General features: G+C 40.4%; 1 protein-coding gene across 2 annotated transcripts in view; it reads right to left on the minus strand.

Annotated features, from left to right (window-relative positions):
• The window catches only part of NDUFB5 (NADH dehydrogenase (ubiquinone) 1 beta subcomplex, 5, 16kDa), a 20,747-nt gene extending 10,181 nt beyond the window's left edge, over window positions 1-10,566 (minus strand). For both annotated transcript variants that reach the window (XM_006867697.1, XM_006867696.1), the window contains exon 1: window positions 10,443-10,566. In XM_006867697.1, coding sequence (XP_006867759.1) covers window positions 10,443-10,566 — 124 coding nt within the window. The remainder of the gene's footprint in view (window positions 1-10,442) is intronic.
• Window positions 10,567-10,973: the final 407 nt, after the last annotated feature.

A 10,973-nucleotide genomic window follows, 5' to 3' on the forward strand; every position in this document is an offset into this window, starting at 1 on the left:
TTAACTTCTTCCATACACTATCTGTTTATAGTCTACAAAAACATCACTTATCAGGGAAACTGAGGCTATGAAAAACAACTTCTCTATTTTACTGATCATTAATTTAAGAACGTCTAAGTCAGACTTTTTATTTAGTATCTGTATATACCCATAGCCTTTATCTATAGTCTAATTGTTTTTAGAAATTCTTGTACTCACAGCCCTTATTTATGGCCTAGTTGCTTTTAGGGATTCTTTATTGCCTTAAACTAAGGCTAAAAGGAAGAATGTTTATAATCACTAAGCCTAAACTGGCAGTAATTCAACTGACAAATCCTGTCTCCTAGCAGTCTTAAGAACATTGTTAATATAAGTATTAAAACTACCTAAGATTACAAGTAGAACAAAATGTAACTAATATATGACTTCTAACTTTTAATAAAAATATACTAAAGTGTGGGAGAGCCAAAATCCAAAGTAAAGGGATACTAATAAAATCATGAATAAATCAGAAAATGATTCAAAAGGAAAAAAATAACTAGGGGCCTGCGCATAGAATATTATCTTTGTGGCTTTGCCATCCAAAGAAAATTCATTGTTGCTCTGCAAAAACAATGAATTCTTCTATGCCCAGGTTTCCCCGTGTCTCATTTATTTATTTTAATTCATCGATTAATATGTCTTAATTTATTTATTTTAATTCCTTAATTATAGCCTTTGCCACAATATAAACTGAACAAATGCTCAGTAGGAATGTGTTACAAAACTGTACATTCTAACCTAGCTTTATGAAACCTCACTGAATTACAAATATACTACCATTCAAGTTTCTATGAGTTGGAATCAACTTAATGGCAGTGGTTTTAGCTAGAGAAAGACTTAGGCAAAACTTCACTCCCAGATCCTACTTCTACATTCTTCTGCTTTCTTGGAAATCTGGAAGCTACTGTATGCCCTTCCCAACTTGATGGCAACTAACAACAACAACAACAAGGATCTAGCTGTTACAGAGTAACTGAGGGGGTACTGCCTTTCAGCTGTGTAATTGCTTTCAGAGAAATTTTGTATGTGAAGATTTAGCTGTCACTGTGGAATAAAATTTTAAATTCCTATTAAAATAATTTCAGTCATAAAAGAAGTCAGAAATATTTGTAGTCTATGTTCACACTAACATGTCTAGAATGCCCTCCCTTTTGCACACATCTATTATCCTCCAAGAGACTAATAGTCCTCCCAACCAAATGATCTTTCTCTTCCCCTTGAATTGCTGTGCATTCTAGTGATATTTATGTTTGTTTTCAATGGTACCACTGAACTGCAAGTATCTTTAAGGCAGAATCTGACTTCCTAATTTTAGTATCATCTGCAGCATCTTACAGTGAATTTAGGAAGTAAATTTACATGAGAATTAGAAGTTGACATGAATTTAATGAGTGCAATTCATACTACAAAGGGTTCTAAAATAAGAGTAAGAGAATCTGACAAATATACATTTAAGCAAATCATTTGAAAGATACAATTAGGGAAGTGTGTGTGTGTGTGTGTGTGTGTGTGTGTGTGCGCACACACACACGTGCAGACCAGATGAAAATATATGGGTTGAATAAGTAAGCTAATACTAAGAATCCATCAATTCAAACAATATTTAAGAGCCTACTATGTCCAGGTCCTATGGGGCCTACAGTCTAAGAGGAACATAGATCCTGTTGGGAGAGACAGATAAATAAATGCAGTTCTGTGCCATCAAGTCAGTTCTGACTCATAACGATATTATACACAAGAGAATGAAACACTGCCTGGTCCTGTACCATCCTCACAATCATCAGAAGGAAAAGACCAAAATGGATGTAAGACAAGACACTGAAACTTGCTCTCTAGCGTACAGCTGCTAAAGCAAATGGAAGATATGAGGAGATACAAGAGCAGTACAGAAAGTTTCAAAGCTCAGCTTGAGAAGACAAAGTCAAATATTATAACGAAATGTGCAAAGATCTGGAGTCATAAAACCAAAAACGGAGCACACCCAGCATTTCTCAAGCTGAAAGAACTGAAGAAAAAATTCAAGCCTCCACTTGCAATACTGAAAGATTCTAGGAGTAAAATACTGAATGATGCAGAAAGCATCCAAGGAAGATGGAAGGAATACACAGAGTCACTGAACCAAAAAAGAAATGGTCGATGTTCATCAATTTCAAGAGGTGACATATAATCAATGGTACTGAAGGAAGAGTGCCAACTTGATGTCATCTGACAACAACAATATTCAGGTCCTATGTGGGGCCTACAGTGTAAGGGAGATATACATTCTGCTGGGAGAGATAGACAATAAATAAATGTTGATGCTACGTGCCATTGAGTTAGTTCCAACTGATAGTGACCTTATACACAACAGAATGAGACACTGCCCGGACTGAACCACTGCTGTCATTACGCCAATCCATCTTGTTGGGGGGCTTCCTCTGTTTTGCTGACCTTCCTAGTTTACCTAGCATGATGTCCTTCTCCAGGAACTGGTCCCTCCTGATAATAAGTCTGAAGTTATGAGAGATGAAGTTTTGCAATTAGGGCTTCTAAGGAACATTCTGGCTGTACTTCTTCCAACACAAATTTGTTTGTTCTTCTGGTAGCCCATAATACTTTCAATATTCTCCTCCAGCACTATAACTCAAATGCATCAATTCTTCTATGGTCAATATGAGATGATTGAAAATACCATGGTTTGGGTCAGGCGCACTTTAGTCCTCAAACTGACACCTTTGCTCTTCAACACTTTAAAGAGGTCTTGTGCAGCAGGTTTGCCTAATATAATGCATCGTTTGAGTTCTGGACTACTGCTTCTATGAGTGTTTATAGTGGATCCAAACAAAATGAATTTACCATAATGCTTATTGGTCCAGTGGTGAGGAATTTTGGTTTCTACACATTGAGCCTTTGATATTCATCAGTTAAGTCTTTCAAGTCCTCTTCACTTTCAGTAAGCAAAGTTGTTATTGAGTCTTCCTCCAATCCTGATGCCACATTTTTCTTCATATGATTCAACTTTTCAGATTATTTGATTATCATATAGCTCGAATAAGTATGGTGAAAGAATACAAACCATGGTGTACATCTTTCCTAATTTTAAATTATTCAGTGAACCCTTGTTTTATTTGAATGATTGCCTCTTGGTCTATGTGTAAGTTCCTCATGAGAAAAATTAAGTGTTCTGGAATACTCATTGTTTGCAATGTTGTTCATAGCTTGTCATGATCTACATGGTTGAAAGCCTTTGCATAGTCAATAAAGCACAGGTAATATCTTTCTGATAGTCTAGCTTTCATATTACCCCCAAAATTTAGTTTCCCACAGACTTAAGAAGAATCACTCGTGTGATATGTTTACCAATAAAGGCAATCCACTGGAATTAAGAATTTACAACAGAAGGAACTCCCACCTCCATCCCTGACTCCACCAGCAGAAAGAAGCGTGTCTGCCCAGAGCACCATCATGGTGAGGGGCAGTTGTGAACACACTCCAGTTAAAGTATCCAGGATGGCAAACAGCTTGGAAACTGACATTGGAGGTGAAAGAACTGAAGCCGATGGGCCCACAAAAGAAATGTCTAGGTGGGGACCAGACAACTCCCTATTAATAGTTGAAGGTTGTCCCAGGACAGAGGGCTTACAGTATTCTGTATTGACTTCAAAGGAAGAAGTTAGACCAATGTGTAAAAAAGTAGTTTTTAACTTAATATAAGGAAGATGATTCTAACAATTTTAGTGACTAAAAATAAAACAGACTGCCTCCTGGATTCCCCGTTACAGAATTATTTAAGTATCAACAATGGGATACGCGTGGATAACTCGGATGAGTACTATATAGGGAATTGGCTTAGAGGATGTCGAAATATATGACCCTCTTAAAGTAAAAAGGCACACTCTCATGTCTACCTAAACCTGGAAGGCTTTTCCTGGGGCTCTTTGAATGGCTGCCTCCACTCTTCAGGGCTAAGATCCAAAGTCATCTCCTCAGAGAGGTCTTTGCTGACTGCTCTATCTTATTTATTTTCCTTAATATCATCCAGTTTTTACCTTTAGAGGAATGACAATTATTTCAAAATATTTTTGGTAAAGTCCATCAAGTCAGGTGAGGTTTTATTTGGCTCTGTATGTCCAGTACCATTGATGGTCAGCCACACAGTGACAAAACCCAAAGCCCTTGTTGAGTCAATTCTGATTCAGAGCAACCCGACAGGACAGCGTAGAACTGATCCATAGGGTTTCCAGGGTGGTGATCTTTAGAGACGCAGAATGCCATGTTTTTCTCCCATGGTTCAAACCTCCGACCACTGGACAGCAGCCAAGTGTTTACTCAGGTGCACCATCAGGGTTCCTCATTAAATGGCAGGAGCTCCATAAATATCTGTTGAATTTATATTTTCTAAGTGAATTAAAAGGAGCCCTGGTGGCACTTGGCTACTAATCAAGCCTGGCAATTAGAACCCACTCAGTGGCTGTGTGTGAGGAGGCCCTAGCAATTGGCATCTGTAAAGAAAGACTGGTGTTGTTGAGTTCTGTGAAGTCGGTTCTGACTCATAGTGATCCTGTATAGGGTTTCCAAGAAGTGGTTGGTGGGTTTGAACCACCAACCTTGAGGTTAACATTCTAGTACTTATCCTACAGCGCCACACCAAGATTACAGTCTAGGAAACCCTATGGGACAGTTCTACTGTCACCTGGAGTTACTGTGAGTTGGAATAGAGTCTACGGCAGGCACCCAACAACGAGTAAATGAAACGTTGGTATGGAATCTTTCCTTACATACACTACATCCATTCAGAAGAGAGAGCACACCTCCAACTTTCTCCTTCAGTCAGAAACACACACACAGACACTGAGAGAGAGAGATAGGAGGATTAAACTACGCGTGGCTTTAGGGAACACTGACCATAAATTACACTCATCATAAAAACCAAAACCAAACCCAATGTTGTTGAGTTGATTCCGACTCACAGTGACCCTAAAGGGCTGAGTAGAATTGTCCTGTACGGTTTCTAAGGTTGTAAATCTTCATAGAAAAAGATGGCTACAACTCTATTTTGTGGTGCAGCTGGTGGGTTTGAGCTACCGGCATTTTGGTTAGCAGCGTAAGGTTTTGTTGTTGGTGTTAAGTGTCGTTGAGCTGGTTTTGACTCATAGTGACCCTATATAGGATTTCAGAGTCGTCCCTGATATGTTTGAACTGCCAACCTTGTGGCTAGCAGTCCAGTGCTTACCCTATAGTACAATACTAGTAATGCTGCTGTTGTTGTCAAATGTAACATTTAATTACATAGGGCTTCGGTTCCAACTCACAGTGACCCTGTATAGGGTTACCAGGAAACAGTCACCAACTTTGTAGCTAGCAGTCCAGGGCTTATCTTATGGTGCCACACCAGGACTCTGTATCAGTGATGGATATGTTGTTGTTGTTTTTAAGTGCCATCGAATTGGTTCCAACCCATAGTGACCCTGTATAGGGTTTCTGAAGAACGGCTGGTGAGCTTGAACCATGACCTTGCAGTTCAAACCGACTTTGAAGTCCAGCGCATTAACCCTCAGTGCCACACAGAAAATGTAACAAAGAAACAGCCATGGAACAAAGTTTGGTCTGACTATATCCTACTAACAGTAGTGTAGTTAGTAATGTGAACTGCTTGCCCTTTACATATAATTACCCAACTGTTAAACAACATTTATTCATATCATCAAATGAGCCAGATAACTGTTATTATTATTAACTGTACTAAAGTATATTTCTTCACAGTAGCAAATTCTGTTCTGATGTTCTGCGCCTTCATGATTTTGTTGTTGATGTTGTGGGGTCATCTGTTTACAATCTAAAAACATTAAACATTGCTTACAACCAAGTGACTGCCAGGATTTCTGGCAATCAGAAAGGTTCTCTTTCCACCAAAATACCCCATCTTCCACTTTCTCTACAGCCTAGAGCTTCTCGTAGGTATTTAATTACATGGCTCCTGGGTGTCACAAACAGTTAAGCACTTGACAACTAGCTGAAAGTCTGGCAGTTCAAAACCACCCAGAGATGTTTCAGGAGGCAGACCTGGAGACTGGGTTCTGAATGGTTATAGACTTGTAAATCCTATGCAGCAGCCCACCTCTGCATACATGAGTCACTAGGAGTCAACTAACAACAACAACAAGGCTTATTAGATGGAGTCACTGGGTGGTAGAAACAGTTAACGCCCTCAGCTGCTAACAAAAAAGGCTGGAAGTATAAGGCTACCCAAGAGGTGTCTCAGAAGATGTATTGGTGATCTCTTTCTGAAAAATTAGCCATTGAAAACACCATAGAGCACCGTTTTACTTTGACAGACATGAACTGAAGTTGACTTAACAGATTTCAAGATATCAATAACTTCCTTTTTTAAAACTTGTGAGAGCCGGAACATGCCAGGACTGCCTTGTCAATAACCATTTTAAAAAATAACAAATAGCCTCAGGAAAGCTACTGAGTCTTTGATAATTATGAGCTTTGCAAGGATCGAATAATATAGGCACTTGACTGTATTTTAGACATGCAAAAATCTCAGTCATCTTCCCTCTACCTAGTCCTCATTCATCAGTTGTCAAAACATCTTGATCCTAACATTCAAACTCTTCATATCCTTCCATGTCCTCATTACCTCACTGGTTTAAGAAATCAGCATCCTCTGTAAGCCATCCAATCTTCAGAAATAGCTTCCTAAAACACACAACTGATGTCACTCTTTTGCTAAAACACTGCCTATGACTCTGATGGCTAGAAAATAAAGTTAAGATACTTTGGCTTAGAAATCAGTCCCACCCCCAACCTCCAATTTGATCCCAATCTCTTTTGCAAACCTTCTCTCTCAACACCAACTTATCCCAAGAGCCCTGTACCCAAACATATCAGAAAATTGACCCTTAATTGCCAATTTCACCTGTTAAAATGATGTCTGAATTAATACTCTTCTCAGTTTTGTTTTTAAACCATAATTTGCTCACATAAGTTTTCCACATGCAAACTCGGTTTGAACTACAAGATCGGCAGTTCAAGCTCACCAGCCACTCTTCGGAAACCCTACACAGGATCACTATGGGCCGGAACTGACTTGAAGGTACTTCCACCAAGGGTAAATGAAGACAGCATGCTAGCACTAGATGTTTAAGGTGTGGCCACAAGGCTCTACAGAAGGCTGATGCCATGTGTTGTAGATCTCTCCCAAAGCATGTATTAGCCCATTTTTCTTCACAGCTTTCTCAGGCAGGTTATAATTATCTTCTTTTTTTATAGATGAGGAAATGCAGATTCTGAGCAATTAAATATACACATTAGCCAATTGCTTTCAACTTAACTTCCAAGATGTGATGGCACAAGATGCAATGGAACCTAGAATTGAACCTAGGCAGTCTGGCTCCAAAGAAAACAAAAGCAAAAAGACAAGGCTCCCTAATCTACTAGAGTTTGGCAGACTAATATGGGCAGACATAAACAACATAACATAAAATAAAGAAATTAAAACTTTTCATTCTATAGTGAAAGCAAAGGTTTCATATGCAAAATATCTTTGAAAGCCAGGTTCATTATAGTAACCTTATTTACTGTTGTGGCTAAGTGTCTTCCAGTTGGTTCCAACTTATGGTGGCCCTGTATTTGGTTTCCAAGGAGCAGCTAACAGGTTTGAACTGCCAACCTTGTGGTTCAAAGTCCAATGCTAATCCTACAGCACCATATCAGGAGTCCAGTCATCTTAATGTTGTTGTTAAGAGCCATCATGTCAGTTCCAACCCATAGGGACCCTGTATAGGGTTTCCAAGGAGCGGCTGGTGGGTTTGAACCACTGACCTTGCAGTCCAGCGCATTATCCTGCAGTGCCACACCAAAAGACTCCAGTAAACTTATTGTTGTTGTTATGTGCTGTGGAGTTAGTTCAGACTCACAGCAATACTGTACAGGGTAACCTTATAGATGACTATTATTAGATCTTTTCTTGCTTCAAAAGGGCTCAGAGTACATGTTAGTGGTCTTTCCAGAAATCCAAGATTGGGGAAGAGTGGAGAAAGAACTGAGAGTGAAATTTTGCCTCAGTTTATCTGGTTAGTTTTGATTACATACTAGCTGGAGGAGGATTTGAGGAGGGTTTTTGTAATGAAAAATAACGTACAAAAAGACTACATCAAGCAATGTTAGCACATGTAGTTCTGTGAAATGCTCAAATTCCTATTAGAAATTTGCCAACTACCACTTGCCCTTTCTCAGCAAGTCTGCCTCTATGTGTGTTGCCTCACTGCGTGAAACAACATAATTCACATTAAACTGGAAGAGTGATATAATTGTCAAAAATGTTTTTGAGATTAGACAAGATCAATATGGCTTTTCACTTAAAAAGTTTGAGTTCCTCTTACCTGCTTATACTGAATAGGGCAAATAGCTTACACTGAATCTTCGATCAAGAGGATTAAATGAATTATTGTTTAAAGTCTTACACTGATGTCTGGCATATAGGAATTGTTCAATAAATAAATGCACTGGCTTTTGTTATTATTAAATTTTACACTGGTATATTATTTTAATACCCTGTAACACCCTCGGAAACCCTGTACAGGGTCGCTATGGGTCGGAACCGACTCGATGGCACTTAACAACAACAACAACAACAACATCTCAGTTTCTGTATTTCTAAAATAGAACTAATAGCATTGTACTTACTTTGTAATCTTTGCGAGAATAAGGCTGAATATAAAGCACTCTGGTATCACAGTGGTTACGAATCGGGCTGCAAATCACAAGGTCAGCAGTTTGAAACTACCAGCTGTTCCGTGGGAGAATGAGGCGTTCTGCTCCCGTAAAGATTTACAGCCTTGGACACCCTGTACAGGGTCACTATGAGTCAGAACCGACTCCACGGCACACAGCCACCACCAATGGGCCATTTATTCTAGTTCTACAAAGGAACTGCTAGAGCTAAAGTCCTGGTGTGGCACTGTGGGCTAATGCGTCAGACTGCAAAGTTGTTTGAACTGCAAGGTCGGTGGTTCAAACTCATCAGCTGCTCCTTGGAAACCCTGTACAGGGTTGCTATGGGTTGGAATTGACTTGACAGCACTTAACAACAATAGGCTATTACTATGATTATTCATATCCCTGGAAGGCAGTCATAGCCTCCAAGACTCCAACTAGCCCTCCTCAGAAGCATTATGACTTTCCTGGGACCTGGCATTTTTGCCTGTGTTGTTAAGTGGCCTTGAGTCCATTCCAACCTATAGTGACCCTACATGGGTTTCCCAGAAGTGGCTGGTCAGTTTGAACCGCTGACCTTGCAGTTCAAACTGACCTTACGGTTGAGTGCTTTAAAACCCTATTTTATGACTGTGATAATAAAAATCAAATAAGAGCCAGACTGGATTAATTAGTTCATACTAATGAACACTCATTAATTCTTTTAATAAGAAAATCAAAAGCAAAACATGGAGTCCTGGTAGGTAACAAGTTGAGCTGCTAACCTGCAAGGTCAGTAGTTCCAAACCACCAAGGGAAAGAGATGAGACATTCAGCTCCCACAAAGATTTACAGCAGTCAAGAAATCAAAGGACATGTTGCATTAGGCAAATCTGCTGCACAAGACCTCTTTAAAGTGCTGAAGAGCAAAAATGTCAGCTTGAGAACTAAGTTGCCACCTGACCCAAGCCATGGTATTTTCAATAACCTCATACGCATGTGAAAGCTGGACAATGAATAAGGAAGACTGTAGAAGAATTGATGTGTTCGAATTATGGTGTTGGAGAATACTAAAAGTACTAAGGACATTCAGAAAAACAAAAAAATCTGTGTTGGCAGAAGTACAGCTAGAATGTTCCTTAGAAGGCAGACTTCAGCTCTTACTCAGGATATATTATCACAAGGGGGCCAGATCCTGGAGGAGGACATGATGCATGGTAAAGTGGAGGGTCAGTGAAAAAGAGGGAGGCCCCCAACAAGATGGACTGGCACAGTGGCAGTAGCAATGGGCTCATTAATAACAAGGATTGTTAGATTGGCGCAGGACGGGGCAGTGGTTCGTTTTGTTGTGCATAGGGTCGCTATGAGTCGGAACCGACTCCATGGAACTTAACAACAACAATCTTTACTAGTCTACATAATATTTAGTAACAGTGGGCTCCTCTTATGGGACTAGAACCTAGTGCAGAAGGAAAATACAAAGAATTCGATGTCTGAGACACCTGGATTTTAGCTCTAACCCCCCTAGCTTCATAGGCAAATTAACACCAATCGGGAGGTTTGTAAAAGGCAGAGTTTTCAAATGCTAATTAATGATATCATCTCTTTTCTTTCAAGTCCCACGCTCTTAATTTCTCCTCTCTCCCTCTGGATCCCACCAAGGTCACCCGGGGAGTCCTCTGACTCCACCTCTCATTCCGTTCACCCTGCGCGCGCTTCCTCCCAAAGTAAACACCCACCATCAGTCTTCGGAAAACCACGGGTGAGGAACCCTCCGGAACCGAGTCGGGGGCCTAAGCGGCGGCCAGACAAAACTGCCAATGCAGTGACCGAAGCCCGCTGCAATAAGCTCATAGCCGCCATGGCTACTGCGGGCAATCGGAAGAAGCGGAGAGAGTAATGGGAGCCGAGAGAGCCCATTCACCAATGAGAGGGAAGGCGGAAGGAGGCCATGCTGAGTGAGGGCAAGAGCCTTCTCCGAGTCTCTCGGTCCGATTGGCTTGAGACAGCGGAAATGACGCTCTGTTGATGGAAACGCGATTGCTTAGTTATGTGCAAAAATGGCCGCGTCCCGTTTGGTTTCTCTATGCCAATGGGTTTCAGCCGCCCTGAAGCCTTCCAGAATATTAATAACTTCTCAGGCCTCTACTAGTCCAGGGTAAGTGGTATGAGAAATAAGTTTGTTCACCTTTCTGGGCTTTGGATCTCTAGTCCTGAGATGCCAATAACGGTTCAATGATGCAAAAGCCCCCTAGATCGGACTGAGCCCG

Source organism: Chrysochloris asiatica, unplaced genomic scaffold, assembly GCF_000296735.1.
Source record: "Chrysochloris asiatica unplaced genomic scaffold, ChrAsi1.0 scaffold00108, whole genome shotgun sequence".
Taxonomy (NCBI): Eukaryota; Metazoa; Chordata; class Mammalia; order Afrosoricida; family Chrysochloridae; genus Chrysochloris; species Chrysochloris asiatica.